The sequence below is a fragment of the Giraffa tippelskirchi genome, chromosome 4, assembly GCF_054371585.1.
Source record: "Giraffa tippelskirchi isolate mGirTip1 chromosome 4, T2T-mGirTip1v1.2.pri, whole genome shotgun sequence".
In the NCBI taxonomy this organism is placed as follows: Eukaryota; Metazoa; Chordata; class Mammalia; order Artiodactyla; family Giraffidae; genus Giraffa; species Giraffa tippelskirchi.
In genome coordinates, this window is record NC_137278.1 from 139,346,779 (window position 1) to 139,369,832 (window position 23,054).

General features: G+C 37.9%; 1 protein-coding gene across 4 annotated transcripts in view; it reads left to right on the forward strand.

The window, feature by feature from the left end:
* The window catches only part of GXYLT1 (glucoside xylosyltransferase 1), a 48,749-nt gene that overhangs the window by 19,547 nt on the left and 6,148 nt on the right, over positions 1-23,054 (forward strand). For all 4 annotated transcript variants that reach the window (XM_081593705.1, XM_081593703.1, XM_081593704.1 and 1 more), the window contains 4 exons: positions 6,072-6,197; positions 10,049-10,300; positions 15,502-15,625; positions 15,829-16,001. In XM_081593705.1, coding sequence (XP_081449831.1) covers positions 6,072-6,197; positions 10,049-10,300; positions 15,502-15,625; positions 15,829-16,001 — 675 coding nt within the window. The remainder of the gene's footprint in view (positions 1-6,071; positions 6,198-10,048; positions 10,301-15,501; positions 15,626-15,828; positions 16,002-23,054) is intronic.

Below are 23,054 nucleotides of genomic sequence, written 5' to 3' on the forward strand. Positions count from 1 at the left end.
TATGCAAGAAGAAGAGAACAGATAAATATAGAAGGGAGAACATACACAAAAAAGAAAATTCCCCAGAAATCTCATTACCTTGTTTCTGAAATGGTGGTAAAAGTGATGGTGATTATGCCTTCACCATCTCTGTCCGTCTGTGTCCATTCAGTTAAGCTTTCAAACTGATTTGGATTTTTATGCTTGACCTATATAGGAAAAGCTTATTTGATATTTTGTCAGGTAATTTAGTTCATTTTTCATATTTGTTGAAAAATACTACTTGTGACCTCAAGTCTTTTAGTTTCCTGCTAAAATCTTTGATTCTAAGAGACATAAAGCTTTACTTACTGTTTTACAAGGAATGAAATTAGAACATTCTCTTAACACCGTACACAAAAACTCAAACTGGATTAAAAACCTAAATGTAACACCTGAAACCATAAACCTCATGGAAGAAAACATAGGAAGAATACTCTTTGACATAAATCATAGCAGTGTTTTTCGGATCTGTCTCCTAAAGCAAAAATAAACACATAGGATCTCATTAAGCTTAAAAGATTTTACACAGTGAAGGAAACCATTGACCAGCCAAAAAGACACAGCCTACTTAATGGGAGAAATACTTGGAGATGATCTGACCAGTATGCCTAGCATGCAGGATTTACTCAAAATCCTGCATCCTAGGCTTCAGTATTACATGAACTGGGAAATTCCAGATGTCCAAGCTGGGTTTAGAAAAGGCTGAGGAACCAGAGATCAAATTGCCAACATTCGCTGGATCATAGAGAAATCAAGGGAATTCCAGAAAAACATCTACCTCTGTTTCACTGACTATGCTAAAGCATTTGACTGTGTGGATTATAAAAAAACTGTGGAAGGCTCTTAAATTAAGAGATGGGAATACCAGACTACCTTACCTGTATGTTGAGAAACCTGTGTGCCAGTCAAGAAGCAATAGTTAGAAACCTGTGTGGAACAGCTGACTGGTACAGGATTGAGAAAGGAGTATGACAAGGCTGTATATTGTCACCCATTTATTTAACTTATATACAGAGCACATCTGAGAAATGCTGAGCTGGGTGAGTTACAAGCTGGAATCAAGATAGCCACAAGAAGCATCAGCAACCTCAGATATGCAGATCATACCACTCTAATGGCAGCAAAGAGGAACTAAAGAACCTCTTGACGAGGGTGAAGGAGGAGAGTGAAAAAGCTGACTTAAAACTCAGTATTGAAAAACTAAGATCATGTAATCTGGTCCCGTCACTTCATGGCAAATAGAAGGGGAAAAGGTGGAAGCAGTAACACATTTCCTCTTCTTGGGCTCTAAAATCACTGCAGATGGTTACTGTAGCCTTAAAATTAGAAGACGGTTGCTTCTGGGCAGGAAACTTATAACAAACCTAGACAGTGTATTATAAAGCAAAGACATAACTTTGCCGACAAAGATCTGTGTAGTCAAGGCTATGGTCTTTCCAGTAATTATGTACAGTTGTGGGAGCTAGACCATAAAGAAGGTAGAGCACTGAAGAATTTATGCTTTTGAACTGTGTTGTTGGAGAAGACTCCTGAGAGTCCCTTGGATAGGAAGGAGATCAAACCAGTCAATCTTAAAGGAAATCAACCCTAAACACTCATTGGACTGATGCTGAAGTTCCAACACTTTGGCCACTTGTTGTGAACAGCTGACTCATTGGAAAACACTGATGCTGGGAAAGATTAAAGGCAGAAGGAGAAGAGGGTGACAGAGGATGAGATGCCTGGATGGCATCACTGATGCAAGGGACATTAACTTGGGCAAACTCCAGAAGATGGTGATGGACAGGGAGGCCTGGTGTGCTGCAATCTATGGGGTCACAAAGAGTTGGACACGATTTGGCGACTGAACAACAACAACGTGACCAGTAAGGGGTTAATGTCCATAAAACTTACCATCAAAAAAACAACCTGATTGAAAAAATGATCAGGAGAACTGAGTAGACATTTCTCCAGAGAGGACATGCAGATGACCAGCAGTCACAGGAAGAGATGCTCAACATTGCATGTTAATCATCAGGGAAACACAGATCAAATCCACAGTGTGATATTGCCTCACACCTGTCATAATGGCTATCATCATGAAGACCCAAACAGCAAATGTTAGGGCATGGAAAAAGGGAATCCTTGTATGCTGTTGGTGAGAATGTAAATTGGTACAAACTGGAAAACAGTATGGAGGTTTCTCAAAAAATTAAAAATAGAACTACTATATGACAACAGTTCCGCTCATGGGTTTATATTTGGGGAAAAACCTAAAAACACTCAGAAAATATACATGCACCCCAATGTTCATAGCAGCATTATTTACAGTTGCTAAGATATGGAAGCAACCTAAGTGTCCATCACAGATGAATGGATAAAGAAGAGGTGGTGTGTATACACACACACACACATACACACACACAGTGAAATGCTAAGAAGCCATAAGAAAGAATGAAAATTTTTCCATTTGCATCAACATGGATGAACTTGGAGGATATTGTCCTAAGTGAAATAAGTAAGAGAAAAAAATACTGTATAATATTGCTTACAGGTGGAATCTTAAAAATTACAGTGAGCAAGTGAATCTAGCTAAAAAGAAACAGACTCACAGTTATAGAGAACAAACTAGTGGTTACCAGTGGGGAGAGGGAAAGGAGGAGGGATAATACAGGGGTATGAGATTAAGAGATGCAAACTGTTATGTATAACATAAGCTACAGGATATATTGTACAACATAGGAACTGTAGCTAGTATTTTATAATAACTATAAATGGTATATAACCTTTAAAAATTGTGTATCACTGTATTGCCAGACATCTTGGAATGTGAAGTCAAGTGGGCCTTAGAAAGCATCACTACGAGCAAAGCTAGTGGAGGTGATGGAATTCCAGTTGAGCTATTTCAAATCCTGAAAGATGATGCTGTGAAAGTGCTGCACTCGATACGCCAGCAAATTTGGAAAACTCATCAGTGGCCACAGGACTGGAAAAGGTCAGTTTTCGTTCCAATCCCAAAGAAAGGCAATGCCAAAGAATGCTCAAACTACCGCACAATTGGACTCATCTCACATGCTAGTAAAGTAATGCTCAAAATTCTCCAAGCCAGGCTTCAGCAATACGTGAACCGTGAACTTCCAGATGTTCAAGCTGGTTTTAGGAAAGGCAGAGAAACCAGAGATCAAATTGCTAACATCCGCTGGATCATCGAAAAAGCAAGAGTTCCAGAAAAACATCTATTTCTGCTTTATTGACTATGCCAAAGCCTTTGACTGTGTGGATCACAATAAACTGTGGAAAATTCTTCAAGAGATGGGAATACCAGACCATCTGACCTGTCTCTTGAGAAACCTGTATGCAGGTCGGGAAGCAACAGTTAGAACTGGACATGGAACAACAGACTGGTTCCAAATAGGGAAAGGAGTACATCAAGGCTGTATATTGTCACCCTGCTTATTTAACTTATATGCAGAGTACATCATGAGAAACACTGGGCTGGAAGAAACACAAGCTGGAATCAAGATTGCTGGGAGAAATATCAATAACCTCAGATATGCAGATGACACCACCCTTATGGCAGAAAGTGAAGAAGAACTAAAGAGCCTCTTGATGAAAGTGGAAGAAGAGAGTGAAAATGTTGGCTTAAAGCTCAACATTCAGAAAACTGAGATCATGGCATCTGGTCCCATCACGTCATGGGAAATAGATGGGTAAACAGTATCAGACTTTATTTTTTTGGGCTCCAAAATCACTGCTGATGGTGATCGCAGCCATGAAATTAAAAGACGCTTACTCCTTGGAAGGAAGCTTATGGCCAAACTAGATAGCATATTTAAAAGCAGAGACATTACTTTTCCAACAAAGTCTGTCTAGTCAAGGCTATGGTTTTTCCAGTGGTCGTGTACGGATGTGAGAGTTGGACAGTGAATAAAGCTGAGCGCCGCAGAATTGATGCTTTTGAACTGTGGTGTTGGATAAAACTCTTGAGAGTCCCTTGGACTGCAAGGAGATCCAATCAATCCATCCTAAAGGAGATCAATCCTGGGTGTTCATTGGAAGGACTGATGTTGAAGCTGAAAGTCCAATACTTTGGCCACCTCATGCGAAGAGTTGACTCATTGGAAAAGACCCTAATCCTGGGTAGGATTGAGGGCAGGAGGAGAAGGGGACGACAGAGGATGAGATGGTTGGATGGCATCACCGACTCGATGAACATGGGTTTGGGTAGACTCCGGGAGTTGGTGATGAACAGGGAGGCCTGGTGTGCTGCAATTCATGGGGTCGCAAAGAGTCGGACATGACTGAGCGACTGAACTGAACTGTATTGTATACCTGTAACTTACGGAATATTGTACATCAGCTGTAGTTCAATAAAATAACCAAAATAAAAGTTTTACTTACCGTTTAAAAATATTTATAGTTTCTATATCTGTGATATGTGCTTTTGTGATCTTGAGGTCATTATCTGGTTTGTTTTCTGAAATATTAACAGAAGAATTAATCTTGTCCTAACAGTTCAAAGACTAGCAACAGATTGCTACCAACTGTGGAAGCCTTTGAAAATATAATATAAAAGTAAGATAAATTTATAGCTTCATCTTATATGCAGCTCTGTGTTGTCTTCAAATCTGGATGAGTTATTGCTTGTGTAGTGTGTGTTATATTTTTAAACTTAGTTTTTCTTTAACTATCATAGTTAACTCAGAATGTTTGGTTTTTCTTTTGATGAAAGAGAATCAAATATTTTCTGGAATGTGCTTTTACTGCAAAAAAGATGACTAGATACTGGAACTTTAAAAATGACTAAGATTTCATTTTGAAGTTGGTACTTAAAGGATCGTTAATAAGTGATTGATAAGTCATGCAAGGGAAATAAAATGCTAGTGTTTGAAACTAGTTGATGGAGACATCAAAACTGTGTTGGATGTAAAGCTATTCCCTTAAACTATGTTGGAAGGCATATGTTCCTTCCAAACGTATGTTGTAAGGAAAGAAAGAAGAAGGAGGATGTTTCTAAAAATTACTTGAACACAGACACAATTCCAAAAGAGATCTTCAGTCTGTTATTTTTTTCTTCCCTCAAAGATTGTGAATGCTCTGTGGTAAATTTACATCAACAATACTGTTGAAGCAGCAATGATAGGTAATACTTTCTGAATTTGAAACAATTCAGAGTCTTGAGATGCATTCAGGAAACTAAAAAGTAAATGTAAATGTGTTCATTATAGATTTTCAGATGAGAAAATCAGATTTTGCTTTTTTTGTAATGATTTTTTAAAAATTGGCACTGGAAGAACTTTCCTGGCGGACCAGTGGTTAGGACTTGGAGCTTTTGCGGCCAAGGGCCCGGGTTCAATCCCTAACTGGGAAAGTGAGATCCCGTGAGCCACAGAGTGCAGCCAGAAACAAAAACTGTGCTAGATATATATTGAAATATTTTATTATGAGGAATATTTACGAGTGTAGAAAATACATAGATAAATATTTTCTTTCTTTTTTTAAAAATGTATTTTGGCCATGCCTCACAGCATGTGGGATCTTAGTTTCCCAACCAGGGATGAACCTGAGCCCCCTGCAGTGGAAACATGGAGTCTTAACCACTGGACCACCAGAGAAGTCCCAGATAATATTTTCTCATGAGTTCTTTACGTTGGTCTGACTTGGATTGTAAATATTTTCTATTATGTCATACATACGATGGTAATAAAATTAGTGCTTAATTTTTCTGAGTTTAACTTGTTTAAGGATTGAGAAGATTTGTACATCAGGTCAAGTTTGATGGAGGTGAACGGTTCGTATGGTTCTTTCAACTTCCTGGTTTTTTGATTGATACTCTTATAATTTTAATTGTCCCTTAGATCTTTATGGTGAAGTCTTTCTAGCTATTAGAATGGTTTTAAGATTTTGAATGAAAACAAAATGGTGGGAAAGAAGAATCTTAACTTTCTTAACTGTATGACATGCGATGTATAACATCTTAATTTTTAGCTTTTGAAAAATAATCTTGGTTTATAATTTTGCAGAAAAAGTGAAACAAGTTTGAATTGAGTTCCTTTATTTTTTTATTGTAGCTCGACAGCTGGTCATTTCTGCAAACATTTAATTATTCATTATACCCGATAACTTTTCCAAGTCAGAATGCAGCAGAGTGGAAAAAACTATTTAAACCGTGTGCTTCCCAGAGACTGTTCTTGCCAGTAAGTTTTTCTCCAGCGTTTTTTGTTTGCATCTTGCTTTTACACATGAGTTAATGAAGAGTTTCATGTAAACCAGTTAAATAAACACACACAAATTATTTTCCCTTTGAATATTAGAAGAAAGAAAAAACTTCCCATAGAACAAATAAAAGCTATGGTAAAATATGCTGTTAAAAATGAAAAGTGTAAGTGATTTCTATTGCAATACTATTTCTTACATTTTAGTTTATTCAGTTGCTATAAACTGTTTCTTCTCTGAGAAGGAGTTGCCTGTCTGCCTGCCTGCTAAGTCACTTCAGCTGTGTCCAATTCTTGTGACCCCATGGACTGTAGCCCACCAGGCTCCTCTGTCCAGGGGATTCTCTGTGTAGGAATACTGGAGTGGGTTGCCATGCCCTTCTCCAGGGGATCTTCCCGACCCAGGGACTGAACCCACGGTTCTTACGCCTCCTGCATTGGCAGGCAGGTTCTTTACTGCTAGCGCCATGTGGGAAGCCCTAAGAAAGAGTTAGAGGTTATTAGATCTTAATGGAGCCAAATCTTTGCCAGTAAGAATGCAGTGGCAGGATCACCTGCCAGTTGCAGGCTGCATTTGTAATTTGGGAAAAGAAGCAGATTATTAAATAACTATGTCTGTTTTAACAGCAATTGAGTTCACCTTTTCTAGCTGATATTTTAAACACAGAAACAGAATATGAGGCCCGTGAACTAAAAGGGAAATGGGAACCATTTATTCAGTGGGGCTCTTCTTTGATGGTAGTCTCTGGTGATAAACCCTGATTATTTTTGTTTTAATCTGAAAATATTGAGGGACTTCCCTGGTGCTCCAGTGATTAAGACTCTGCCCCCAGTGTAGAGGGCCCAGGTTCTGTCCCTAGTCAGGGAACTAGATCCCACTGCCACAATTAACGATAGAGTATCCTATGTGTCGCAGTTAAGACCCAGTACACTCAAATAAATAATAAATATTTTAAAAATATTCAAAAGCAAGATTACCTCTTCCATTTTGAATTTAATTCACCCACATTTTTAAAATTCTCAGTAGTTGTTAGAACCACTATAATGTTTAAAATAATTATGGTAGTAGAAATATTGAAAGCTCATGAGTTCTGTTAAGTATAGGAATTATCGGGAAGAAACTTAAGTTATTTGTTATTAAGTGGAGTAAGGCAGTTCTTAGCATATTGAGAATGGAGTTTGTCAAATCTAGGATGTCAGTTAAGATTTAAAATCATGTTACATTTTGATAGCTGAATCTGCCTAACCAGTAGGTTTACTGCTGGGCATAAAAACTCTTGATCCTAGGATATCTTCCTTGTTATCTGCCTCCCTTGTAAGAAGCACACAAATAAGGGGTTAAGAGGGGAGAAGCCTAAGAAGTTTTAGATAACTTCATGCCGGCTTTAAATTTTAAAAATGAAAAAAAATACTTATTTTGAATCATTGCAGTGTTACATCATTTAATTAGTAGTTTGAGTACCTTTGTTCTGCCACGTATCGGTACTGAAGTGCTGGGTATATAGGAATGAATATATACCCAGATTTCTTGTCTTCATAGAGTTTATTGTCTGATATGGGAGATGAACATTTAAACAAACACATTATGACATTAAATAAACAAGAATATACCAGTGAAAAACAATGAATGGTGAAAGAAGCATGAGGTTACAACCATTGCTCTTCTGTTTTATTCAGCATTATTAAGTTTAATTGTTGATGTTGTGATAGGAAGTTTGCCAGATCATTTAATGATGTGATCTAGTTACAAATTTGAAATACTGAAATTAAATTCTTGAAACCTGTCAGATTGTTCTTGTACTTCATTCACTCTTAGTTCTGCATCTTTTTAACCAGATTCTAAGTAAATTGATTCTTCATTTTTCTTAAATGAAGAATTTTCTTAAACTATTTTATGAAGTAGTTAAGTAAAAACCTTAACTATTTCTCCTCTTTTAAAATGGAGGGATTAAGGGACTTCCCTGGTCCAGTGGTTAATAATCTACCTTGCAGTGCAGGGGATGTGGGTTTGATCTCTGGACAAGGAACCAACATCCCACGTGCCACAGGGCAGCTAAGCCTGCACACTGCAGCAAAGACCCCATGTTCCACAACTAAGACCTGACACAGCCAAGTCAATAAATAAACATTTAAAAAATTAAAAAAATGGAGGGATTAAAAGATCCAATGTAAGCTCTGCCAAATTCTCTTTCCTCCAAAAGGAACCATAGAAAAATACTGATGTGATTGTTATTTCACCTTATGTATGACTTCCAGGTGGACTTCGCTGGTGGCTCGGTGGTAAAGCATCCACTTGCAATGCAGGAGATGTGGGTTTGATCCCTGGGTTGAGAAGATGCCCTGAGGAGGAAATGGTTACCCACACCAGTATTCTTGCCTGGGAAATCCCATGGACAGAGGAGCCTGGTGGGCTACAGTCCATAGAGTCACAAAGAATAGGACATGACTAAGTGACAGAATACACACACATACAACATGACCGCCAGTTGGCAGTGGCTCCTGACAGTGACCTTGGAGTTTCCTGTAGTGTCTTCCTAGACTGCTAACAATACAGTAGTCTGTAAACAAAACATTTGTCTCATGGTACAGAAGCAAAACAATTTCGTTCACTTTTCTGCCTCCCAAAAAAGAAGAGAGGGACAGACATACAGACACATACATACATATCCTTTTAATTATAGCCCTTGAACAAGTGAACCTTCCCTATTCAGGCTCTGTGGTTAACTGCCAGATTTTTTTCCCTCAGCCTGGTATTAAATCAGTGGGGGAATGGAGTGCTTTCAGCTTCGTAACTGGTCATTAAGGTGATGGCTTAACCCTAGCTTCAGGAGGAGGCAGCAGCTTTGAAAGGGAACAGAGTGAGGATCAAGCTCTTATCCTCATTATATTCTTAACTAAAAAGCTTTAATTTAGGTTAACCTAATCATTGAGTCTTACTAGTACACTGGGATAGACAAATTTAAATTTGCAGGGGTCAGATTCTAAAGTCTTTGGGTGAGGCAGAAATAAAAACTTACCCTTGAAAATTCCTGTAAAAGATACATGTTGGAGGTTTAACCCCTGGAGTGGGGAAGATCCTGTGGGGTAGGAAAGGGCAACCTACTCCAACATTCTTGCCTGGAAAATTCCATGGACAGAGGAGCTTGGCAGGCTGCAGGCCACGGGGTTGCAAAGAGTCAGACACGACTGAGCACAGCCAGAGCAGGCAGGAGGTTTAACATCTCTTGGGGAAGTGACATAGCCAGTCTTCCAAGACAAGTCTTGTTTCAGCCCTTGCTATTTAAGTGTAGGATCTTTGATTTGTTAGGAGATGGTCAGCTCACATATAAGAGCATGGACTCGAACTTGGTGGTCTGGATTTCAGTTTTGGCTCTACTGATTGCTGGCTGAGGCCAGAATGAGGTAAAGGTGCCAGCTATTAGTGTTACGGCAGAGGGGACAAGTTCAGATCTTCATTTGTATTGGCTAATTTCTGTGTTTTTCTCAGGAAATTAAGATTTGTTATGTCAGTTCACCAAAGGTAATGTTATTTTCCATTATGGAAAACTTCCTCCCTAGTCTTTGAGGATACTGCTTTTACTTTTTTCTTCCAGTTTTTAGTATTGAGTTTTTATTCTGATGTGTTTTTATAGCATTTCTTCTTTAAAAGTTAATAAAAAGATTAGCAGAATATCTATATATGCTATTGTAAAAATGACAGACTTGGGAAAAATTAATTTAAAAAATTAATGTCAAGTAGTTTATCTCTTAAGTATTTTTTAAAAAAATAATGAAAGCCTCTTTGGTGTTTTATAATGAAATAGGGTTACTGATTCAAATCTCTCTCCCCATAGTTAATCCTGAAAGAAGTTGACTCACTATTGTATGTCGACACTGATATCCTTTTTTTACGACCTGTTGACGATATTTGGTCTTTGCTAAAGAAGTTTAATTCCACACAAATTGCTGCAATGGCACCAGAACATGAAGAGCCTCGAATAGGCTGGTATAATCGCTTTGCCAGACATCCATACTATGGAAAAACTGGAGTGAACTCAGGAGTTATGCTGATGAACATGACCAGAATGAGAAGGAAGTATTTCAAGGTAAGTCACTGATTCAGGTTAGCATTCCTCTCTTTTCCCTCCAGATTGTTTGGTTTCCAAGTTAGTTTTGTTTTATTAAAAGCTAGATTGACCTATTCAGAATTTTTCTACTTACCTAGAATAATTGAAGCAAGTGTGTCCTTAGTATTCTGTTTATTAGAGCATTTCCGTAGGTCAAAGCAGATGGCATTACAGTCTAGTATCAAGTATCAGGCAGCAAGTGTAAACATTCCTAGATTGGTATTCCAGACAAGAGTTGTCATTTTGTAGTCGTGCAGCCTCATAATACTTGACTGTAAAGTGTGATTTGTCCTAGAGGAGCACAGATTGTGGTTAAGAGCTTGACTGTCATGTTAGCTTGGTTCAAACACTGAGATCTTGGGTAAGTTTTGAACATCTCCAGGCTCTGATTTCCTCATCTGTGAAATGGTATGACAGATAACAGTATGTATGTCATGGGGTTTTTATGAGGAATAAATTAGTTAGAACAGAGGCTTAACACATAGGAAATGTTGGCTGTTTTGGTGCTATTGGAAATTTTAGTGACTTTTAAAAAATCCCTACGTGTTTCTTGTCTCAAATTTTGGGATCAGAAAAGTCAAGCTATTTGAATTCTCTGTGCATTCTGAACACAATGTACTATTTATCAGTTTCATGCTGATGAATCCTTAAGTCAATGTAGTCTGGGGCCATTGGAGTCAAGTGGTTTGGCCGTATGTTTAACTTTGTCGCCTGTTCACCACAACTACTAGCCAGCTAGTCAATTTTCAAATGTCAGTTCTCTCAGCTGAAAAATAGAGATAATAAATGGACTCATGTAGGTTGTCTTTTTAAAAGAGACCCATTCAAAGTGCTTAGTATAGGGCATGACACACAGTAAGCACTTCAGTGTTAGCTAAAAGCAGTGACTTCTGAAACACTCATACTCACTGTTTATCCCTTTATATCTGGTTAATACTGAATTTAGCATTAAGGGATATTATATCTTTTATGATATGGATATCTATACATACATATTTGCACATGTATATATTTAGGATGGTTCCATTGACTGTGGTGGACCAGAGTTTACACTATTATTTTTATTCCTGTCTTCATGTCTGATTTAAATCTATTGTCCCTTCGTATCCTTCCTGCAGGCCACTGTACTGCTCGTAGCCGTCACCACCCACATCTGGACATTTCAATCTTGAGGCAGTTAATATCCGTCACTCTTGTCTTCTGTATATCTAGCAGACATAGGGTTTGTTTTTTTAGCTTTCCCATCTTCTGTACCTTTCTGAAATCTTGATTTCTTTTCAGTTTGTCTCTCATGAATGGATGCATTAATGAAGCCAGTGTAACCTGCGCTCTTGCTTATCAGTCAACCTCAGTTACCCAATTTGCTAATATATTTTGAGTTTTAAAAATTTGTCTACCATAACGTTTTACTAAATAAAGCAGATGTCATACCATGAGTTTTCTTCCTTTTCTGATGGTTAGTTAGACTATGCACAGTAATATTATACCAGAAGATGGTGCTGTAAGATTATGTGCTAAGGAATAATGTAAGTGCTTAGGAACTCTTCATTTGAAATTCCTAGAATTATGAGGAGTGTTGTGTTGCAAAGAACCTTAGAGATAATTTAGTGTAACACCATTATTTGATTTTTAAGAACATTTCATATTACAGCTGTGTAGTTCAAATCTATAATTATTTTTATTTGCCTTTTACTTATTTGAATGTCATTCTTAAGTATGTGTAACAGTTTCTCCCCTTTCCTTTTTGTCTGTGCCGTGTTCTAATTCAGCTAGAGATGTAGATGTGGGAGTTGAAATAATTTCTAAGCTTTCAAACTTTTGTTTTTGTCTGTGTATTAATGACTTAATGAAGAAAAATATGAGGTGTATGATTGTATATTAATTTAGTAGGTGCAATTCATTTCATACATACTATCCCTTTGTTTCAAACAACTCTGTTCTTGCCCAGTGGGAACAAAGATTTGCTCTGTTTTTAAAATATTTTATTTATGATTGCTGATATGTTTCAACAAAATTTATTGATTTTTTTTTTCCATTTTATATATCTGTATTTTTCATGATTTCCAAACATATCTTTAGCAGACATGGCCTTGTTTTTTTTCCTACTCACTCTATATAATAATTTCTGGCACAGATGTCAAATTTTAGAGCTCCTAGCGATATAACTGAATTACTTGTAATAACTTTTCAAACTGTTTCATACAGGTCCACAAATGTTATCCCATAGTTATTATCACATGAAAGGCTGTATGACAACCCACAGGACAGTGACCATGTTTTAAATTCTTAATATGCTTTGCTGTCACCCAGCCCCTACCATTCATAATTGTTCAGTTCCAACCTTATGTATTATAATTATATATTTTAAAATTTAAAATAGTAAAAATTTAGCTTTTTGTTTTGTTTCTCATAATGCTTAATAGACACTGATAAGATACTACTGGCTAAGATTCTACTTTGTATTTTGTATTATGATTGTTTCTGCAGTGTTGAATCCCTATTAGGATATTTCTTGACCTTTTCCTATTTATTAGATAAAAACCAAAGACTATAAATAAGGCATCTTGAGAATTCTTTTCTTGTATGTTTGCTGTACCTTGTTCGTGTCCTGCCATTTATTATTTTTAAAGTTTAATTTTTGCCTGTTTTCTCCATGTACTGAAGGGAGGGTATGTCTTTTATACAGCTTTGCTTTCAGAATATTTAGCATGGAGTCTGGCATAAAGTAGCGACTCGATGGATAATTACTGGCAGAGGATAGACAGAAGTTTTAGAAACCAGGCTATTAATGAACTATTTTTTTTTGCCATTGATGAATTATTGAAAAGTATTAAAAAATAGAATACTTACTGTGAGGTAGTTGTGATGATTGTTTTTACATATTTGAAATATGTGTGTGATGGAAGGCTTTTATTGTGTTACATATACAGCTTAAGAAAACAGTGTCAGTGAACATCTTGCCAAAAGGGGCAGAACTTTTGAGAAATTAGTAATCAGTCTTTGAGAACTGATGAGTTCTCAGTTTCTAGCATTGTCAGAGCATGATATGAATAGTCATCTGTCAATTTTATTTTTACGTATAACATAGACGGATGGTAATAATGAGTTTGTTTTCAAAAGCTTACATAATTCTAAAAATGAAACTAATTTATCTTAATATAATACATGTGCATTTTGGTAGATTTGCTGAAATGAATATTAGAGCTACATCTTTTTTTAAAAAATTACAAAATAAATTATGCTTGTAAAAATTCAGGCAATTCATTGAGTAAAAAGACACTTTTCCACTTTACATACCAGTATACCCAGTTTCATTCTTTTGCCCAAATGACATTATGTACTTTGCTCTGTATTCTTCAGACCCTTTTAAAAAGGCATTTTTTTTTTAAATTGTATTGGTTTTGCCATACATTCACATGAATCCGCCATGGGTAAAAAGGTATTTTGAAGCAGATATACATGTATATTAGCATTTAAATGTGGAGTCCTTTTATACAACTTCAGTTTGCTTTTTTCACTTAGCAAATATATAGTTGATTTTTATGTCAGTACGTATAGCCTGTCACATTTAATATGTATGATATCATGGCTGCTGCTGCTTCTAAGTGGCTTCAGTTGTGTCTGACTCTGTGCGACCCCATAGACAGCAGCCCACCAGGCTCCCCCATCCCTGGGATTGTGCAGGCAAGAACACTGGAGTGGGTTGCCATTTCCTTCTCCAGTGCTTGAAAGTGAAAAGTGAAAGTGAAGTCGCTCAGTCATGTCTGACTCTTAGCGACCCCATGGACTGCAGCCTACCAGGCTCCTCCGTCCATGGGATTTTCCAGGCAAGAGTACTGGAGTGGGGTGCCATTGCCTTCTCCAGTGATACTGTGGAGAAAGAATAATTTGATTTGATTGTGTGTACTAGTATTAATATGTAGTTATATGGCTATGCTTTATTGACTATGCCAAAGCCTTTGACTGTGCGGATGACAATAACTGTGGAAAATTCTGAAAGAGATGGGAACACCAGACCACCTGACCTGCCTGTTGAGAAACCTGTATGCAGGTCAGGAAGCAACAGTTAGAACTGGACATGGAACAACAGACTGGTTAAATTGTTGTAAAAGTTTCTAAATCTTACTCTTAATTTCTGTACTTAAATCTCTCAGAGGATATGAAAAATTCACTCATCAGCATGTTGCAAACTGTAGTTTGAAAAGTACTTAGTTTAAACCTGGAGAGTTTCCGAGAGTCAAATTTGTATAAAAAACTTAGTATTCAACTCCACCCCTTTTCACCCCAGATTCAAATGATCCCCAGCCCTCTTTCAACTCTCTTGTTTCCTTAGGTATCTGACTTTGAGTATTAAAATAATGAGCTATGAGTAATTCCATAGAGGCTGAAAAGGCATCTGATTAAATTCAGTATCTATTTGTTATTTATCAGTTTCAAGTGATCTCTTTGAAATGCCAGTTATAAAGGATTAGCAAATCAGTCTTAAGAATCGTAGTGATCATGGTGATAATGTAAGAGCTACCAACACTGTGCCAAGTACTGCTCCTGTGTGTGTGTTAGTCGCTCAGTCATGTCCGACTCTTTGCAAGCCCATAGACTATAGGTTGCAAAGCTCCTCTGTCCATGGAATTCTCCAGGCAAGAATAATGGAGTAGGGAGACATTCCCTTCTTCAGGGATCTTCCTGACTCAGGGATTGAACCCTAGTCTCCTGCATTGCAGGCAGATTCTTTGCCGTCTGAGCTACCAGGGCAGCCCCACTGCTCCTAGTACTTTTCATTTATATATTAACATACTTAATCTTCAGCAGCCGTATTACAGAGACATAGGTACTGTGTCTAGATGTATGACATAGGTACTAAAACTATGTGCTTTTTAAGGTGAGGGTACAGTCATAGCACTGAAACCACCACCTCCTTTTTCTTTCCCTTTTCTTCCCGACTTCTGTTAGTTTCATCATGTCTCCGTACAGCTTCAGATATCTTTTGTTGTCTCTCCACTTGAGCTGTTCATTCTTCCTCACATTTAGGTTTATGTTAGGGTCACATTGTTTTGTAACAAAAGAAGTTTACACATCTCCTGTGCTCTGTAATGATTGCTAAGGGAAGAATGAGGGACTGTCATTATGCTGCCATTTTTAACCTGGAAGTCTGAGAAATTTGTTAATGTTTTTACCAACAGAATGATATGACCACCATGCGACTACGATGGGGAGATATACTGATGCCATTGCTTAAAAAATACAAACTGAACATTACATGGGGTGATCAAGATCTGTTGAATATCATATTTTTTCATAATCCAGGTAATTTTTAAAATTTCTTTTATTCTTTGTATTTGTAAAAAAAACATAGTATTTAGTCAAAATTGAAAAAAAATGCATTTATTTGATTTTGGCTTATATTATCACTTTTTATGTTTAAGACAGAGTAAACTAAGTTTAAAATCTTTGCAGAATGTTAATTCTGTGGAATTAGGGTGTGTTTACTTTGTTTTATCTTTGCGTAGAAAGCCTTTTTGTTTTTCCTTGCCAATGGAATTATCGACCAGATCATTGCATATATGGAAGCAATTGCCAAGAAGCTGAAGAAGAAGGAATCTTTATTCTCCATGGGAACAGAGGTGTTTACCATGATGATAAGCAACCAGCATTTAGAGCTATTTATGAAGCACTGAGAAATGTAAGCTTTTTTTTTTTTTTTGAGTGTTTTTGTGGACATACTCCCTGGTTTACAGAGAATTTGCATATCCTTTACTCTAGTTCATCAGTGATAAACCCTACCATACCCTCCCCATACAGCTCTGGCACTTGGCTTCCCACTGTAAGGAAGGGCACTGCCTTTTGCCCACTTACTGACCTATGCATTATCAGTATGAGCTCACTGATACTATTCTTTTCAGCAAATTATAATGCAGTGTTCAATTTTGTTTATATTGATGCTGAAGTTGTGCCAAATTTGGTGATTGGGTGCCCCTTTTGGCCATCTCTTGTGCTTATTTGACACATTCCGATCATTATTTTGAGTACCTTCTCAAAGAGGAGGTACAAGCAAAATATCCCAGGCTTATCTTATTATGCCTTCCCTGCCCTCGCCCTGAAATTAGCTGTCTCTCGAAGGAACTCTGATGCTTATTGCTGCAGAGGTGCCTTCCCTTCCAAGCCCTTTCAACAGCAGAGCTGGAAAATACAAAAATGCAAACACACACACACACAAGAGGCCTGTGCTCACACCAGTGCGCCCAGTTTTCATTCTCCCAGGCTCCTTCCTTTCCTCTTCTACTTGGTTTCTGTTTTCTTCCAATTAGAATCCTAGCTCCAAACTAAAACTTTTCCTCTTTTGCTTAATGCTATAATACATTTAAAATAGTTTCAAAAATGCTCCATTTGTACTACTATCCCCACTCCTCTCCTCGAAAAACTAGCCAGCTGTAAACATTCAGTTTGTTTACAGTCCTTCTCCCACCTGCCCACCCCTAGATGAGGGTGTATATTCTGTACTGTGTTCAGACGTTATTTGCGTTAGTTTTTTTCTCCTCCTGTCAGTGTCATTATTTATTCATTTGCAATACTGTTGGATGCATGTATTTCCATATGCTTTCAGGCATAAGTTTTTTTTCCTCATCTTTGTTGATTTAAGTTTCATTTTTAAGGACTTAATTACTTTTTTGGCTGCACTGGGTCTTTGTTGCTGCACAAGGGCTTACTCTAGTTGCAGTGAGTGGGAGCTGCTCTCTAGCTTCAGTGTGTAGGCTTCCGCTTCCAGTGGCTTCTCTTGTTGCAGAGCACAGACTCCAGAGCAGGGCCCTCAGAAGTTGTGGCTCTTGGGCTTAGTTGCCCCATGGCATGTGAAATCTTCCAAGACCAGGAATTGAACCTGTATCCTGCATTGGCAGGCAGTCTTGACCACTGGACCACCAGGGAAGTCCTAAGTTCAATTTGATATGAGGAATATTCATATACTTCAAAAAGTCAAAGCTGTATTAGGGTTTACTCAGAAATGGTTCCTTCCTCATCCTTCCACCCCAAGTCCCAGGCCCCGTCACCAATTTCATTTTCTGGTTTGTCCTTCCTGTACAGGTGAGAGGGTACACATATGTTTCATAAGTCCCCTTTTCTTACATGAAAGGTATTGTTCATCTTTATTTGCTCTTTGCTTTTGTTTTACAATATTCCGTAGGTTTGGGCATTGATAAATGTCTTCCTCATACTTTTTTTACACAACTGTATGATAGTCCACTTTGTGCATTCTAGAGTTTATTCAACTAATCTCTTATGTTCGAACGTTTTGGTATTCTCCAACATTTTGAATAATAATGCAGCAGAATTCCCTGGTGGACCAGTTGTTAGGACTCCGTGCTTTTACTGCCAGGGCTCTGGTTAGATCTCTGGTTTGGGGACACTAAGATTCCGCAGACTGCAAGGCGGGCCAGTAAAGAGAGAGCGGGAAAGAGAGAATGAGAGAGAGATAGAAAAGAAGGAAAGAAGTAACAGAGGGAGGGAGGAAGGAAGGAAAAAGCAATATGTTAATTAGGGTAAATTCCTGGACATGGGATAATTTTAATTGAAGTTACTGCCTGTTTCCCCTACATAGAGATTATTTGCATTCCTGCCAACAGTTCATGAGGAAGCCTGTTATGCGCAGGAGTGTATTGTTGACCTTGAAAATTTTTTGCCATGCTAATAAGTGAGAAATGGAATCTTAGTTTAAATTTCACTCTCTCTTATGAGTGAGATGAACATCTTTTTATATATCTAACAGCTGTTTTTACATCTTTTTGGAGTGAATTTTCTTTCAGATCTCTTACTTAGTCTTCTGTTGATTTTTCAAGATGATTTTATTGATAACATATTTTATATGCCATCCTTTTCACTCATAGTGTAAATTATTTGGTGGTTTTTAGCATATTTACAGAGTTGTACAATCATCACCATGTGAGACTTTCATGCTTTACTTCCCTCCTCCCTGACATTTGCTGTAAGTTCTTTGTGTATTAAAGATATTAGTTCTTTTTCTGTTATATCTGACGTAAATATTTTCTCCCAGTTTGACTTTGCTTATGGCATTTTTTGTCATTCAGAGTTGTTTGTTTTTTAAAAATTTTTGTGTAATCAAATTTAAAACCTTTAAAAAAAGTCGTAGTTAGAAAGTCTTTCCCTACCTATACTCAGCTTACAGAAAGGTCCGCCTATACACTGTTCCACTTACTACATTTAGTCTTCTGCTCGATTTGGAATTTACTCTTTTGAATAAGGCATAGATCTGATTTGATCTTTTTCCAAGTGGCCGTCTTGTCCCGATTATTGTTTGTTTGAAAGGTTATCTATAACCTGAAGATTTGAGATACTGACTTTATCATATACTAAAGTTCCATTTGTGATTTCTGGATTTTCTCTTTTGCTCCATTGGTGTGTCCATTTGTGCACTAACACACCCTGTTTTAACTATGAAGTCTTTGTGCTGTATTTTAATACCCGATAGGGCTATTCCCTGTTCACATCCTGTCCTTTTAGTGTTTTCCTGCTTAGTGTATTTTTATTTTCACACAGATATCAACGCATTTAACAAAAAGTTGTTTTTTTGTTGGGAGTGTATCATCTTCACATGTTGACTTAGTGACTGCTGACGTTTTGATGGTGTTGAGACATCTTAGGAACAAGGGTTGTCTTTGATTTGTGTCTTTCAGGCACGTGGAATAGATCTCTTCATACTGTGGATTTTGAACATATCTTAAGTCTATTCTGTTTTCTTTGTTGCCTTTGTGAATGAGGTTTTCTTTTTTAGATACTAAACTTTATATGGAGTTTGGAAAAATTTATTCTGGCCCTGTCACCCCAGATACCTGGTTCTGTCTCTTTTTCCCCTTGGTCTTAACAGTCCATTTTTATGTAGTTAAAGTGGATTGACTGGGGGAGATGATTATACTTCATGTACCTGTAGATTGATGCATGGTCTCTGAGTATGTTGGGGACCAAGACTTGGGGCAAAGCCAAATAAAGACTGGGTTGATGATTTTGCTTAATGAGCTGTGCATCAGTTGCTATCCATGCAGCTGATTCGCTGATACCGGGGGAGACGTTATATGTGACCATTCATCTCTTGGTGGGTGTGTTCACCGTGCTGCTGGACTGTGTCTAAATCTTATATGGATGTGAAGACAAATATCGGTAACAGGAGTGCTGGTTTGGTCTAAGTGTGGGGATCAAAAGAGCTGATGCCCCTATTGGCGAGACTCTGAGTATTTGCTAATGACTGATCTCAGTATTTGCTAGTACAGTCTCAGGAATGAGAATAAAGATACTGAACTCTAATCTCCTGAGACACAGACTCTATTAGGATGTGGAAGAGTGCAGCAGCTGTGCCCTGAAGGGCCAGGGAAGGCCTCACGGATGAGGAGGCATTTGAAGTGAACCCTGAAGAATGAGTAAGAGTTTGCCAGGTGAGCAGGCAGAACCAACACTGCCTGAGAAAAGGTCTTGACAGTGGTGAAAAACCCATGAGGAAGTCAGGAGTTGAGCTCTTTGACTGGGATGATGGGTGAAAGTAGGCAGTGACTGGACTGGGCCAGACGTGGTGATGATGTGTGCTGTGTAAGGTGATGATCTGCAGTGACAGGGAGCTGAAGTTTTCTCCTGGAAATGAGTGTTGCTCACACTTGGTGGTAGGGAAAGTGCTGATAGCATTGTAGGCTACAGTTTTAGTGTTTTTCTCAGTTTCTTAATCCTATAAGCCTGAGAGATAGGGTTTCTGAATAATCAGTTTATCATGATACAGCTACACTCACTGAAGAATTATAAAATTTAGTGTGAATGTTCATTTTCATGTAGCTGACCTTGTATGCCTTCAAAATCAATATCATATTTTAATAATGCTTTATTATGGCTTGTCAAGAGGTGATAAAAATAACAAAAGGTACTTTTGGAGTTCTGAGACTTTGCAGGGTAGAAAAGAAATGCGCTCCTATAAAAATGTGATTTCTTTGTTGCCTCTGAGCATTTAAAAAAAATCCATTATTAAGGAATTAAATCTTACTAGTTTTATTTGATCTTTTCTTTGATCTCTTATAAGTATATACTTTTAAAAAAAACTGAGTATTTGTTTTAAGCTGATTAATTACACTTGGTTTTTAAGAAATAAATCTTATTTTAAAAGCTGTTTCAAACACTGAAGTAATTAATGACTAGTGGTTGTTTTGGGTTTGTATGAATTAGCCATATCTACCCAGTTTTCAACTTAATGAAGTTAATCAGTCTTTTTGGTGCTTGGTTAGTGTTTTTATCTTCTCTTATCTATTATTCAATGGAAAGTATAATTTTTAAAAGAATTACTGTTCAGACAGAGGTATTTATGCAAGTTTCAAAGAGAAGCTTAGTCATAGCCATTGAATGTTGTGAACCATAAGGATGTGAACCATCTGTAAAATGCAAATGCATGGCTGTGTCTGCCAGCAAATCAGTTTTTAGAGTCCATACATAATTGTTAAATATTAGTTGTTGAGTGAATACAAATACTAAGATTAAAAAGTGCAGATTCACAGTGGGAATAAAACATTTTATTGCTCTGTAAAGTATTTTCTGCTTCCTGTATTTCATTTGAATTATTAGATTTCGTGGTGTTTCTGTGTTAACTTTGATTTACCTCACACCCTTCTTGTATTTGCATAAGATGCAGTAGATTTGCAGAGATGCAAGGGACTCGACATCCCCTCCTGCACAACCTTCTTGTATGTATCTGGCACTTGGCATCTGTCGGATTGAACTGCCTGTCGTTGTACCTGTATTTTTAAAACATGTTCTGTTTTTTGAAAATGCCTTAAAGTATCTCATTGTGGGCGTCATAGCCTCACTGTTTACTCTCTGCCTTCAGCTGACATTCTTATATCTAAAACATGACCTTCCTAAAAGTTTGTGTGGTAGGTACGGTGCCAGTGAAGAGGGAGAGATTATCTGTGCCAAGAGAGCTTCTCAGAGGAGCTGACATTGGACTGAGCTGGAAGGACGAGTACCAGGCAGCCAGGAAAGGTGTGGACAAGTCTGGGTAGCACACAGTAGGGGAGGAGGAGGCCTGCAGTCAGGTGAGGGCCCTGTGGCCTCTGGACAGGTGAGCTTCTGGATGCGAGGTGCGTGCACAGTCCTGGGTGCTGTGGAGTCTGTGCCTGGCGGAGGGCGTGACTGCTGGCTGTGTATATACAGGTGGGCATTTGGTGATTTCTCACCTTCTTCTTTAAAGGTCAAACTTCTTGTGGTATATAGTGGGCTAAAAGAGCTGTAATCCATGAGGCACTGTTTTTATTTCAGGAAAATATTCATCAAAAGACCTTCCCAGTGAAGAAAAAAATTTTTTTAACCACAAACACTGGGATTTAAAATCACAAGGACATGAACTGAATCTCAAGTATTCCCGGGAATTAACTTTTCAACACCTTTGTAACGTTTTCATTTTTAGTCATTGTAGAGTAGGAAAAAGACCAGTTTGGTCTTCCCAGTAGTACTCGCCTCTCAGCCACAGTTGTCCTAGTATGTTTTTGTACACAGTGAAATGTTACCAGATAGTGTCACTTCATAACAGGTGTTACACCTTGATGAAGGTTACCTTCTTCAACATGGCTGCTACCTTTAACCCCAGACAAATGTAGACATATCTGTATACAGCACACCACAGTTTACCACTGTTAACTGAGCTTTGTCTTTTCAGCAGAGTTTTTGAAACTCACTTGGCACAGCTTCATTTGCTTTTTTGGGTAAGCAGTTCTGTGTGGTTGTAAAGCTCTTTGCAGGTGGAATCCTGGCTCAGCCACTTAGAGCTTTGTAACTGGGAAAATTCTCTCTCCCTACCTTAGTTGCTTCATTGTAAATTGTCATGTTTCATAAAGTCGATGTGAGGCTTAAATGCATTACTACATATAAAGCTCTTAGCCTGATGCCTGGTGTGTAGAAAGTGCTTTCTTTTTAACCAGTCCAGCTTTCAGCAGTTTCTGCCAGATCCCAGTGTGCTGGCTGTTATTATTTTCATTACATTTCTTCCTAGTTAAGCCTCTTCTCCCTCCCGCTTTTTTTTTTTTTTTTTAAATACCTTAAGATATTTATCTTCAGTATATGGGATTAGGTTTGAAAAAATTACCCAAGAGGGGAGGTTTCATGCAGTCAATGCTCCTAGTTTTCTTGCAGTAGAGGCACCAGGGTTTAGGATCTCTGTGCAGCCCTACCACGTCAGTGTTCTGAATGAGCATTGAAGTTCAGCCTGCTCTCCATAGAGGGGCTGCAGCTTCCTACAGACTCACTAATTGTGATTCAAGTGGTGCTTCCATTTCCTCTCCCTCTGTGGCAGGGTAGTAAACCTCAGGTCATTTGCAGTCCTCCTAGATTTCAGGTTCTGAATTTCCTTTAGAGTCTTCCACTTTTTACTGACTTCCAACTTTCTTGTAATATATTTTCAAGCCCCACCAGTCTTTCTAATTGTAGTTGCAAATACAAAAAGGTACCTGGCCGAAAATACTAAGATCTCAGCTTTTTTCCCACTTACTACTGCTACAGTGTTTTCCAAAATATATTTCTTGAGCTGTTAATACATTTTGTAGTGAAAAAGGATTCTGGAAAGTACATTTTGAAATTAGTGGGCCAAACAACATCCAACAGGTACATTTTCTGTTTTAATAGTTTCTCACATGCTCCTGTGAATCTCACTCAAGAGTGCATGGTGTTTAGCTGTTTTCAAACATTTATCCTTGTGCAGCTA